The 14,116-nt window shown below is 40.3% G+C and overlaps 1 protein-coding gene across 2 annotated transcripts in view; it reads left to right on the top strand.

The window, feature by feature from the left end:
• The window catches only part of OLR1 (oxidized low density lipoprotein receptor 1), a 10,781-nt gene extending 7,439 nt beyond the window's left edge, over nucleotides 1–3,342 (top strand). Inside the window, exons 5-6 of one of the 2 annotated variants that reach the window (XM_008697457.2) lie at nucleotides 258–373; nucleotides 1,355–3,342. In XM_008697457.2, coding sequence (XP_008695679.1) covers nucleotides 258–373; nucleotides 1,355–1,424 — 186 coding nt within the window. In that variant the 3' untranslated portion in view covers nucleotides 1,425–3,342. Of the gene's footprint in view, nucleotides 1–257; nucleotides 374–862 lie in introns of both variants that reach the window. The other variant, XM_008697456.2, reaches the window with a different exon arrangement.
• Nucleotides 3,343–14,116: the final 10,774 nt, after the last annotated feature.

The raw sequence follows: 14,116 nt of genomic DNA, 5'->3' as shown, positions 1-14,116 counted from the left end.
CAATCAGGTTTACGCCCTTGACAGAGGAGCACGTTTTTGAGAATCGGAATGCGTATTTTCTAGCCGCATCTGGCCGCTAATGATGTGCGTGACCTTGGGTCGAGATGTTACATGGTATCTCTAGGCTTCAGTAAACATTTCTGTAAAAGCATGGAAAGGATGTCAAAGACCTCTCTTGGTTCTTTAGTTTTGTGAATTTAATCTAAAACGACCACACTGACTTTATCCTCACTTTAGATAAACATTACTCCCCACAGGAATTCATCCAGCAAGCAAGTGCCCATTCCAATTTCCCGTTCTGGATGGGGTTGTCTCTGAGGAAACCCAGCAGCTCATGGCTCTGGGAGGACGGCTCTCCTTTGATGCCCCACTTGTAAGTTTCCTATTCTTTGCGGGACGTGCTAGTGAAGTTGCTTCCACATTCCACATAATGTCCTCTTCTTGTCAGGGAGAAACTTGGGGAATTTCTGAACATCTGCTTCTCCACCTCTGTCAGACAGGGACTTGCCCATTTAGCCATTCAGACCTTCTCTGGAGTTTTCCTTCCCACATTTATTACTGATTTGAAGCTTTAAGACAAGTTTAAGTTTCTTTTTTCTTTTTTTTTTTTTTTAAAGATTTTATTTATTTATTCGACAGAGATAGAGACAGCCAGCGAGTGAAGGGAACACAAGCAGGGGGAGTGGGAGAGGAAGAAGCAGGCTCATAACGGAGGAGCCTGATGTGGGGCTCGATCCCATAACGCCGGGATCACGCCCTGAGCCGAAGGCAGACGCTTAACCGCTGTGCCACCCAGGCGCCCCTAAGTTTCTGACACAAGGTGGCAATACATCTACCTTTTCCCCCCCTTCCCCATCTGCAGGTTTAGACTCCAGGGTCCAGTTTCCCACGTCTATCCTTCGGGCAGTTGTGCGTATATACAAAGGGGAGCTGTTTTTGCTGACAACTGCATTTTAACTGCATTCAGCATATGTCAGAAGAAGGCGAATCTATTGAGAGCACAGTGAATTTGAAAGCTCTGGAAGAAGAGAAGGAGAATTCTCTTCTGGAATTTAAGCTGTTCTTCACCACCGATGCAAACCATGAGAGCCCGGAGAACTGCTTGTCATTAGCTGATCACAGAACTCCTTGGCAGAGACTGGGCTTCCCGCCTGCCTGACACCTTGATATCAGAAATTTTGATTTTGTCTGTCTCTCTGTTTTTCACCTAGCTTGTCCCAAGTCTCCCTGCCAGCCCTTCAATCCCCCTTGCCTTTTTATATTTTAAAGTTGTATTCCTCTTCAAGTTTTGGGAGCCCTCTGAACTTAGTCCTCTACCTCAGTACCATCTTCCCTTCCCCCTCCTAAACCACAGAGAAGAGGAACGTGGAGAACTTGCCCAACTGGTGTATGCATGGAAAAATGCAAGCGAACACAGCCCATGAAGAAACAGAAAAGGGGAAAGGCTATGCTGGAATCCAGAAACTTGGGTTCTCAACCTGGAAAGCTATCACTTGTTGGTCTTTTAAATTGTGATCTTTCTCCAGATTCCACCACGTACACACGCGCGCACACACACAACACACACACACACCCCACATCATCACATTTTGGGGCAATTGGGATGTTCCCAGGAAGTAATTACGAATTGAATGATCTTTTCAGTCAACTAATCACAATTCATTATTGGTTTTGAAATCTGTAATTATTTCTACATCCTTTATCAAAGGACAGCCTAATCTCTTTAATCCTTCAGATAGTATCTGCTAAAATCATGGGGCCTGAGGCAAAAATAGATTTTTTTTCCCCCTAAAGTACACACCCTTTCTAAATGAGTTCTTCTCAACTCTGTTGTCCTGTGCTAATGTGGAAACACACAGGATGAAAGTAGGAAGATATTCAATTAAAGAACCAACTGAGCCAGGTATGGAAATATTGCTGAATAGAAACTGATGGAATGAGAAGTATTCCTTCAATTTTCAGTGTTTCTTCTCCCTTGCTACCTCCCTTCACAGGTTATTCCACTTTTTAGAGAAAGTCTTTCCATTTAGTTGCCCATAATCTAGCACCAACTTTAGAAAAAAAGAAAAAGCTGTATCATTCCTTGGAAGACAAGAGATATTTTCTTTTGTTAGCACATTTATTGATGTTTAATTGGCATATAACAAACTGAATATATTTGGAGTACACAATAATTTTCATATACGTGAACATGTTCGCTTGAGATCATCGCCACAATTAAGATAGTGAGCATTTCCATCATCCCTCCAACTTTTGTCGTCCCCTCCCCCAGGCCTTCTCCTCAGACAACCATCAACCTGCTTTCAGTTTGCATTTGGTAGTATTTCATGTGAATGGAGTCAAACAGTATGCCTTTTTGTTTGTTTTGGGTCCAGCTTCTTTCACTGAGCATAATCATTTTGAGATTCAATCACCTTGTTGCCTGCATCAATTTTTTCATTCTTTTCAAATGTTGAGTATTATTCCCATGTGAATATACCCCAGTTTGTTGATAAATGACCTGTTGATGACCATTTGGGGTATTTTCAGTATTTGTCTATTGCAAATAAAGGTGCTATAAACATTTGTGTACAAGTCTTTGTGTGTACACAGTGTTTCTCTTCTCTTGGGTAAATGCTTAGGAGTTTAAGGTCAGGATCACTCAGTAGGTCTACGTGCAATTATTTGAGAAATTGCCACACTATTTACCAAAGTTGTACCGTTTGATATTCCTACCAGCAATGTATGGATGTTCCAATTCCACCTATCCTTGCGAACACTTGGTATGGTTCAGTGTTGTCATTGTAACCATTCTAATAGGTGTATGCTGGTATATTACTGTGGTTTAATTCGCAGTGGTTAAATCATCTTGAGGTCTTTTTGTTTACTTAGACCACTTATTTCCTATCTACATATTTTGTTTGATAATGTACAAATCTTCTGAGAAGTTTTGAGGTTTTTTTTTATTGTTACATTTTGAGAGCCCTTTGTATATGCTGTGTAAAAGTCCTTTATCAGATGTCATTTTGATCATTTTGTTTTGTTTTGCTTTTTTAGCTTATGGCTTGACTTAATTCTCTGTAAAAACAGTTTTAAATTTTGATGAAGTCCATTTTCATGTTTTTACTGGTGTTCCTAAGAACATGTTGCCAAACTCAAGGTCACAAAATTTTCTCCCGTATTTTCTTCTAGGCATTTTATAGTTTCAGGTTTTACATGGAAGTCTATAACTTGTTTTGGGTTAGTTTGTGAGTCATGTATTAAAGTGCTCTCTCTCTTGGGGCGCCTGGGTGGCGCAGTCCTTAAGCGTCTGCCCTCGGCTCAGGGCGTGATCCCAGTGTTCTGGGATCGAGCCCCACATCAGGCTTCTCCACTGGGAGCCTGCTTCTTCCTCTCCCACTACCCCTGCTTGTGTTCCCTCTCTCGCTGGCTGTCTCTCTCTGTCAAATAAATAAATAAAATCTTAAAAAATAAATAAATAAAGTGCTCTCTCTCTCTCATTATTATTATTATTTTTGCATATGAATATTCAATTGATTTAGCAACATTTGTTGAAAAGGCTATTCTTTCTTCACTACATTGCCTTTGCACTTTTGTCAACAGTTACCCATATGTTCATGGGTCTATTCCTGTCTCTCTATTCTGTTCCATCTATCTACTTATATATTTTACAACACCACCATGAATATCGCAGTTTCTCAAAATCACGTAGTGGCAATCCCTCATTGTTGTTCTTTTACAAGTTGTTTTGATTAATCTATGTCTTTGTATTTCCATGTTAACTTTTGAATTGGCTTGTCAATTTCTAAAACCTAACAAACAAAAAACCCTGTTGAAATTTTGAATGTGATTGCATTGAATCTATTAGAAAAATGTGGGGAGGGGCGCCTGGGTGGCACAGCGGTTAAGCATCTGCCTTCGGCTCAGGGCGTGATCCCGGCGTTATGGGATCGAGCCCCACGTCAGGCTCCTCTGCTATGAGCCTGCTTCTTCCTCTCCCACTCCCCCTGCTTGTGTTCCCTCCTCGCTGGCTGTCTCTATCTCTGTCGTATAAATAAATAAAATCTTAAAAAAAAAAAAATAGAAAAATGTGGGGAAAATTGAAATTTTAAAAGTACTGATTTGTTCATCTCATAAACAAGGTGTATCTCTTCATTTACTTGTGTCTTTAATTTCTTTAAGCAATGTTTTGTTATTTTCTCTGTATAGATGTTTCACATATTTTCTTAGATTATCATCATATATTTCGTATTTTTGATACTACTAGAGATGCTATTGTTCTCATTTGTAATTTTATTTTTTTAAAGATTTTATTTATTTGTTTGACAGAGAGAGAGGCAGTGAGAAAGGGAACACAAGCAGGGGGAGTGGGAGAGGGAGAAGCAGGCTTCCCGCTGAGCAGGGAGCCCGATGCAATGTGGAGCTGGATCCCAGAACGCTGGGATCATGACCTGAGCCAAAGGCAGCCGCTTAACGGCTAAGCCACCCAGGCTCCCCTCTCATTTGTAATTTTAATCTCCAGATGTTTCTTGATAGTACATAGAATCATAATAAACTTTTTTTATACTAATCTGCTATCCTGAAGCACTTATTTTTTCTAGTAACTTGTGTGTGAGTGTATTCCATTGGATTTTTACATAGATAATCATTTCATCTGCACATAAAGACACTTTTATTTCTTCCTTTCTGGATGATTTTTATTTCTTTTTTTAAAAAATATTTTATTTATTTATTTATTTATTTATTTATTTTTATTTTTAATTTTTTTTAAAGATTTTATTTATTTATTTGACAGAGAAAGACAGCCAGCGAGAGAGGGAACACAAGCAGGGGTAGTGGGAGAGGAAGAAGCAGGCTCATAGCGGAGGAGCCTGATGTGGGGCTCGATCCCATAACGTCAGGATCACGCCCTGAGCCGAAGGCAGACGCTTAACGACTGTGCCACCCAGGCATCCCAAGGATCATTTTTATTTCTTTTCCTTGATAGATTTCATAGACTAGACAGACCCTCTAGAAAACATTGAAAGAAAGTGGTGAGAGTGAAAGTCCTTATTTTGTTCTTGATCTTGGAAGAAATTAGTGTTAATACCATTAAGTATGGTGTTAATCGTATATTTTTCATAGATGTTCTTTATTCATTTGAAGAAGTTCCCTTTTATGCCTGGAATGCTGAGAGATTTTATCAGGAATGGGTATTGATTTGTCTACATCTATTTTTTCTACATCTATTGAGATGATCACATATTTTAATTTTTTTCTTTTTAATTTTTTAACATGATGAATTACATTGAATAATTATAAAAGGTTAAACCAACCTTGGGTTCTTGGGATTTATTATCATTTTAATATTTTGGTGGATTAGTTCTGCTAAATTTTGGTTTAGGATTTTTGCAAGTATGTTTATGAAGGCTATTGATATGCACTTTGCTTTTTGTGTAATGGCTTTGTCTGGTTTATGTTTTAGAGAAGTACTCCTCTATGTCAATTTTCTGGAAGGTTTTGTGTGGAATTGGTACTATTTGTTCATTAAGTGTTTGATATAGTTTTCCACTGAAGTCATCTGGACAGGGGTTTTCTTTTTTTTTTGTAAGATTTTTAAACAACAGATTCAGTTTAATGGATGTAATAACATTCAAATAATTTTTTCTTGAATTGGTTTGTTGGGCATTAGTGTCTTTCAAAGAATTTGTCCACTTTACCTAAATATTTAACTTCTCGACCTAACATTTTTCTTTGTATTTTCTTATTATCATTTTAATATCTCTAGAATTTGTGTTAATGCAACTTCTCTCATTCCTGACTTGTTAATTTTTGTCTTCTTTTTTTACTTAGTTTGGTTTAGAAGAAAAAGTTTTCTTCTTGATGAATCTTTTTTCATTAAATTTACTTTTTTTAAAAAAAGTAGTCTATTTGTTTTCTATTTTATTAATTTCCGCTTCAATTTATATTTTTTCTTTCTTTTTTTAAAAAAAGTAAAGTCTATTTGTTTTCTATTTTATTAATTTCTGCTTCAATTTATATTTTTTCTTTCTTCTACTTAATTATGTTTTAATTTGCTCTTCTTTTTCTAGTTTCTTAAGATGAAAGCTCAGTTCATTGATTTCAGATCTTTTCTTTCTTTTTAAATATAGCCATGTTGTGCTATATGTTTCCCCTTAAGCACTAATTGTAGTGGTATGCAACAAATACCTTTTTTTTTTTTTCTCATATTCATTCAGTTCAAAATACTTCCTAATTTCCCTTTAATTTCTGTTGTCTCAACAGGAAGCCCTCGGGAGCTTCCTGTTCCTGGGTAAAATCTGAAACTGCCTCATCTTCCTTATTGGGAGGGCAAGGGAAGACCAAAGAGAGGCAGGCTACTCCAGGTTGGGAGGTGGCAGGTTTAATAAGCAAAGGGAACTTACATACGAGGCTTGTCTCAGGTGGCAGCAAGACTAGTTAATCCCCCACCTATTCTCCAAATATTAAAAATTTATACAGAGGGCTTAACTAGGCTCAGCCATGCCCCTCAGGCATGTGTTCTCATCACCACATCATGGTCTCAAGGCTATAACCTTGGAGCAGCTCCTGGGAGCAGGAAAGGCAAGCAGAAACCACATTTGAAACACAGGGGAGGGAATGAGGGAACTCTGACTGCTGGTCCAGCTCACAGGTCAATTGGAGGTCAAGTCTTTTGGATGACCTTCCCCAAAACTTCACCCTTCATGACTGGCTTTTATAATCTCATGTATCCCCCTCTTCCACAAGGTGCCCTGAGCAGTCAGCAAGGGGTTTCACCAGCATGGAGGTGGCTCCTTTGGTGGCTATCTGGCTGCACTGGAGGGATAAGCCACAGCAATAATATAGGTACATGTAAGAGAAAACAATGGTTCTAAAATCAGTGACACATTTTTTCTACCGAGAGACCGATGATCCCAGCCATTGATTTATTAAGTCCCCTGGGCTGGGGGTTGGAACATTTAGGGCATTTACTTTGTCATTCTGTGACTTAATAAAGATAATACATTAGCAGATGTATTAGGTATGATCATGTAACATTCTGTTTGGATAATGGCACCGGTGCCTCCTTGAGAGGTAGTGATAATGTCTAAGGCCATTCTATTTCTGAAGACTCTCATTAGAGTCATTTCAGCATTCAGTAAGGACAGGTTGTGTTGACTGTCATTTAAGACTTGTTGGATGAACTTAGTTAGGGCTTCTATGTGTGCCATAACATCCTCTAAACCAACAGGAAGCAAACATAGCAGTCAAACAATGAACTAGTAGAAAACAGAATGTGCCTACTTGGCCTTGAGGAGAGGGAGGTTGGCAGTTTTAGGAACCTGACCTGGTTGTGCATACCTCTGAGGGAGGCAGCACTGTCAGGCATAAGGAAATGGACTGGGGACAAGATATGTCAGACCAGGACCCCTATCTTCTCCTCTCTTTCAATGATGCGTGTTGCATTCCATGTATATATTTCAACAGGTCCATCTTGCATCTGGACAACAGAATTTCAGTGGAGATTGAATAGTTTCCCCTCACCCAGAGGGTGCAAAGTAACTCACCCATTTTGGGGGGAGGTCCTATTGCAAATTCGAGTAGATAATTTCCCCCCCAGTCATAATGGGGCTTTGTGCTCTCGACACCACAGAACATTGATCCTCAGTGAGAATCAGGTCGATGGCTGTTTCCCAAGACTTCTTATGGTATTTGTGCCTCAGCCAGAGTCCCCAGTCTGGCATATGGGGCAACAGGCCCTACTGGTTGATCATTCAAATGTATTAAAGCCTGGGATAGTACTTTAGCCCACCCAGTCAAGGTGGTTTTACCTGTTAATAATTTAATCTGCTGTTCTAATATTTCATTTTTCGTTTCTACCAACCCTGATGCTTGCCATTTCTGGAGATGATGGAACATCCAATGTCAAATCTTTTTCCCAGTCTTGTACATCATGACCTTTGAAATGTGACCCCTCACTACAGTCTATCCATAATACTTAGTTCTCTCATCCCCTAATGGTGGCAGCCTGGTTTCCCAGTGAGGGGGAAAAGCTTGGATTAAGTCAGATTCATTGTCCACACAAACCAAGGCATGCTTAGAACCCTCACTCAGAGAAAGGGGGCCAATATAATTAATTTGTCAATCCCTTACTGGCTGGGAACTTCAGTGGGTGGTCCCAGATTCTTTTGGCAGTTGTCTTGGGCATTGTTTAGAATACACAGGAAATGCTGTTATTTCATTAACCAAGTCACTGTACTTCAAGGGCAGTCCAGCATCCTTGGCAATATACCATCCAGCCAGGCACTGTGGTGGTCAGTCCTTCTATGCACCCAATCTGATGAATCCATTGAAGGGTTAATAGACAGGGTTCGTAACTGAGCTGGAACATAGCTTTCTGACTGCCCGGGGCTGTCAGTGCCTTATAAGCTGGGACGTAGAGGACAGTGAAAAGTGCCTCAGCCTCTTGCAGATGGACCCAAAAGTCTTTTCACGTATCCTGTCCCCAAAAGGGCTTGTATATGATCATCCATCCCTTGCCTTCCCATTGTCCAAGCCATGGGATTAATCCCTCTGAAAACAGCCCAACTGTCAGTGCAAAGGGTTAATGACCAGGACTCATGAGTGATCACCAGACAGATGGCTTTGAGCTCAGCCCACCAGCTGCTGCACCAGCAGCTGCGTGAGAGGCTCTACCTGGAGGAACACTGTGTATACCACTAAGAGCTGTTGCTCTGTAGGGGTCTAATGCGTTTCTGTCCCCTTACAGAGCCAGGACCAAAATCCTAGGGGCACTCCCCGTTCGGCTGTTTCTGCCACAGTGCTCAACTCCTCCCTTCTGGAGTCATACACACATGTAACCCAAATGGTAGCGCTGATTGAGAGATGCCCAGAGCTTTAATCTACTTAACTCTAACTTTTGCTTTTCATTGCTGCTCTGATCCCCTGCCCCATATGCACCCTTTCTTTAGCAGCCAGTAAAAGGAGTGGAGGCACTGGGCCAGGTGGAGAATGAAAGTCTTCCAGAACCCCATGATCCCTACAAAGGCTTAAAGATTCTTAATTATAGTTTTGGGGGCAAAATGGGTTTTATCAGACCAGACAACATCCAAAACATTATAACAGTGATTGGGCTTTGGATTTTCGGTAGGTCCATTACCTTCTCCCTTACGGATGCTCTAGCAAAGTCTGCAGAGTGTCCTGCAGCAGAGGCCAGTCTTCCCATGTTAACATTGGATCATCAGTGTAAGAAGCCCATTTTACTGACGTGGGAAAGGACAACAGGGACAGGTCCCAGCTACCATCCCATACATGGTAGGGCTGTGCAGGTAGCCTTGCGGGAGCACGGAAAGGTTCATCATTGTCCCTCCCACATGAAGGCAAATAGATTTTAGTTATCAGAAACCTGTGCTTGTCCAAGTCTTTTCCATGAATCTCCTTTAAGATGAAGCACTTTTACAAGATTTTTTAAAAACCAAAGCATCAGAGTAAAACAATAACTGCAAATGACAAAAAACTTAAAAATGGCCATGCTTAAAGACTTGATGAGAATTCATCATGATGAAATTGACAAGGGAATTTGGTTATTTCTATGACATACTTTTTAGAATTGTGATTGGTGGGCATCTGGGTGGCTCAGTTGGTTGCGTCTGCCTTTGGATCAGGTCATGATCTCAGGATCCTGGGATCCAGTGCCACATCAGGCTCTGCTCAGCAGGGAGTGTGCTTCTCCCTCTCACTCTCCCTCAGTGCTCTCTCCCCCCCTCCTCTCTTTCTCTCAAATAAATAAATAAAATCTTTAAAAAATTGCGATTGGTAATGATGAGGGAGCGGAAGGCAAGCTGAAGACAAAGCAGAAGCTGACACCCTGCAACCCCCTCCCCCCCATGGGATGTATGCAACATTCCTCAGGCACTCCTGGCTGCCCTAAAGGACAAAGAAACAGTCCTTACTACCTACAGCCCATTGACAAGTCCTTGAAATAGGCATGGTGACATTCCTCTAGGAACTCAGCAGCCTCGATGTTAATACTTGACTAAGGGCAAAAGGCAGTCCTAGCCTGACCCCCTCCCCTCCACCAAGATCCTGTAAGTCTACTTTAACGTATAAAAATTCCTTTGGAAACTTCCTTTATCTCTAACCCCCCAAGATACGTGTTGGCAATCATCCCCCAAGCATATGGCCCATCGATATATATCTGAAGGGTCTCATGACTAAGGTTTTATTAGACGGTAATAAAAGACCTTTTCCCAACAGCAGCTAGCCCCCTCAAGGTCCTGGAAACCTTGCTTCCAAAATTCCTTAGAGACTTACGCTATCCCTAACCCCTTCCCAACTTGAGGGTATATAATGGGCCATTCCTCACAACCCCGGTGCAGCAGACCTTTCTGCCCACGGGTCCTGTCCCCATGCTCTAATAAACCACCATTTTGCACCAAAGATGCCTCAAGAATTCTTTCTTGGTCGTCGGCTCCGGACTCCACCCCACTGAACCTCACTGATGTTCCCCAACTTCATCAGTAACATTATACCAGGACATATCAGATATTAGAAATTTTATACAAATACACCCTAAAGAAAGTTCAGCATCACTTCTGATTTGACAATGCTTCTCATGAAATTTAACATAGACAAAAAAATTGCATAGTTGTGAAAAACAGCAAAAACGACAAAACCTTAGATCTTTTAATAGACAAGAATTGGTTTCCTAAGTAATAAAAAACCTGGTAAAGACAAAACATGAATATTTTCTAGGCAGATTACATTAAAAGTAAAGGAAAACCTTTGTTTATAATTTCTTATTAAGAGTAGAGCCATAATCTACAAAACTTTGTCGTCCTAACAGAGAGAAAACCAAATTTTCATTTTGCTATGGTATACATTGAAATCAAAACTCTTCTCTAAGACAAACAACCAAAAACCCTACATAAATCAATTCCAATCTTAGCTTGACTACAGGTAAAATTATTTTCTCAGTATTCCTTTTCGACAAACCTCCCGCAACTTCTGAACCCATTCATCTGACATTCCAAAATTCCGGCCGTGAATCGGGTACCCACTCCCATGGCTTAAGCTTTTCACTGATATTTGTGATCTTTTGGCAGCTGTAGACTAGTTTTGGGGCAAGGGGACTTCTACAGCACTGTGTATTTTAAAAAGACTTTCTCCCCCTTTTTTTCCTTCAGTCCCTGCAAAGGTTATCTATAGGGTGTTTACATTTCGAAGACATGGTGAAATTTACAACTCAAAAGGACACAGAAAGAATATAAGTTTTCTCTTGGGAGTTTTGGGGTAATTGCTGTTTAAAATTTTCTTTGTATAAAAGATCCCAAGTCATGGGGTTTTTTGTCTGTTCCCTCATCAATCACCATAATAGCCTCCTCTTCATTTTCATCTTTCCCAGAAATTCCACTTCTTAATTGGGCTTTGTCACCAACGCCTGGGTCTTAATCAGTGGCAACTTGCATCCTCCTAGCTTTGCAAAACAGCACGCTAAGCACTCCAGCTGATTATCCTGCTCTCCCACCAGGGCAGTCAGTCCCAAAGCTACAGGACTACAGGACCCACACATCCTGCTCTAAGGTAAGCTCTTCTAACTTTCTTACTTTTTTTTTAAATAATTTTTATTTTGTTGTATTAGTCACCATACAGTACATCCCCAGTTTTTGATGCAGTGTTCCATGATTCATTATTTGCGTATAACACCCAGTGTATTAAGGAGGGCTCTTCTAGCTCTAGTTGGGCATCGGTGCCCAGCTGATGCAGCAACCATACGCTTCCCTTCTCTGCCACATTGTGCTGTCCTCAGTTTCTCCAATAAGCACATTACAGCAGCCAGCACTTTCGGGGTGTCCCTGGAGTCATGCAGTGGCCCACAAGCATTTGACATATGGACCACCCCTCCCTACATAAAAGTCAATGGATCCCCTGAAGATCCCTCTTTCCAGTGTCCTGGCTGGCTCACCACTTGTTGGTTCGTAACCCTGTTGGGAGTTTCCTCCACGTAGTCTGAAACTAGCCCCGTATTCACCAAGGGCAGAGAGAGATGAAGGAAAGAGGCAGGCCTTTCCAGATTGGTAGGTGGCAGGTTTAATAAGCAAAGGAAACTTATATACAAAGCTTGTCTTGGGCAGTCATGAGACAGTGAATCCCCACACCCATCAATTTAAAAGTTTACGTAGAGACCTTAATTAGGTCCAATCACTTACACAATGCCAGTGTTCTCAGCACCACATCACTCTCTCAAGCCTATGTCCTAGAAGCAGCCCCTGGGAGTGGGAAAAGCAAGAGGAATCATATCCAAAAGCAGAGGAGGAGGTGAGGAACCTCCCAGGGGTTAGCTCACAGGCCAATTAGCAGTTACATTTTTTTTTTTCTTCAATAACCTTCCCCAACAACTTCTTTGATCAATTGGTTATTTAGAAATGTGTTATTCCGTTTCCAAATATTTGGGGATTTTCCAGATATCATTGTGCTATAGGTTTTCAATTTACTTCTGTTCTAGGCAGAGAACAAACTTTCTATGACTTTATCTTTTAAATTTAGTGAGACCTGTTGTTAAATTTTTCTTGTATCCTTAAGGAGAATGTGTATTCTGCTGCTGTTAAGTGGAGTGTTCTAAAAATGTACATCAGATGAAAGTGGTTGATGACAGTTCAAGTCTACTATATCCTTGATGATTTTTTGGAGTCTATTATCCTATCAATTATTGAAAGAGAAATATCTAAACCTCTGACTATAGTTATAGTTTTATCTGTTTCTCTTGTAGTTCTATCAGTTTTTGCTTCATATATTTTAAAGGTCTGTTAATAGAGGCATAAATATTGTGGATTGTTATTCTCTCTTGAGGAATACAGGGGTATCATCATGAAATGAACTTCTTCATCTCTGTTAATAATGTTTGCTATGTATCTATCTGTCTAAAACTAATGTACCCATATAGCCACTCCTGGTTTTCTCTAAGTAATGTTAACATGGTATATTCTTTTCAGTCCTTTTACTTTTTTTTTTTTTAAGATTTTATTTATTTACTTGAGAGTGAGCAAGAGTGAGAGAGAGAGCACAGAGGGAGAGGGAGAAGCAGACTCTCTGCTGAACAGAGCCTGATGCAGGACTTGGTGCCAGGACCCGGAGATCATGACCTGAGCCTAAGGCAGAGACGCTTAACCGACTAAGCAACTAAGGCGCCCTAGTCCTTTCACCTTTAACATATTTTTTTCTCTTTACACTTCGAATGTGTTTCTTTTAGGTGACATATAGTTGAGTCTTGCTATTTTATATAATTCGACAATTTCTGTCCTTTGGGTGTTTACACCATTTACATTTAATGTGATTTTTATATAATTAGATTTAGAATCTTTCTGATATTTATTTTCCATCTGTCTCAACTTACCTTTGTTCCTTTTTCCTTTTCCTGCCTCCTTTTTTCAAAAAAGATTTTATTCATTTATTTGAGAGAGAGAGAGTGTGCATTGACATGAGTAGGGGAAGGGGCAGAAGGGGGGGCAAGAAGCAGATTCCCTGTTGAACTCAGAGTGAGGAGCGCAATGTGGGGCTCGATCCCAGGATCCTGAGATCATGACCTGAATCGAGGTCAAATGCTTAACTGATGAGCCATCCAGGTGTCCCTTCCTGCCCACTTTTGTATTAATTAACTATCCCATTTTATCTCCCTGTTGACTTATCAGCTATTTCTCTTCATTATGGTTTTTTTTATACTTATTTCAGGATTTATAATATACATCATAACTTATTGAAGTGATATGCAACTTCAAGTATAGGAAGAGAACCTTACAGCAGGATACTTCCATTTCTCTTCTCCCAGCTGTCATACTAATGGTACCATACATTTCATTTTTATATATATTATAAACACCAAAACACATAGTTATTATTTTTGCTTAAAGAGTAAATCCTCTTTTTTTTTTAAGATTTTATTTATTTATGAGAGAGAGAGCACATGCTCTGGGGAAGGGAGGGGAGAAGGAGAGAGAATCCCCAGCAGAGGCAGGGCTTGATCCCACAACTCTGAGATCATGATCTGAGCCAAAATCAAGAGTTGGCTGCTCAACTGACTGAGCCACCCAGGTGCCCCAAGAATAAATCATCTTTTAAAGACATTTAAATAATAATTTAAGAAACCTATGTATTTACCCAT

This window comes from Ursus maritimus, unplaced genomic scaffold (genome assembly GCF_017311325.1).
Source record: "Ursus maritimus isolate PB19 unplaced genomic scaffold, ASM1731132v1 scaffold_26, whole genome shotgun sequence".
In the NCBI taxonomy this organism is placed as follows: domain Eukaryota; kingdom Metazoa; phylum Chordata; class Mammalia; order Carnivora; family Ursidae; genus Ursus; species Ursus maritimus.
This window is presented reverse-complemented; position numbering and strand designations above follow the sequence as displayed.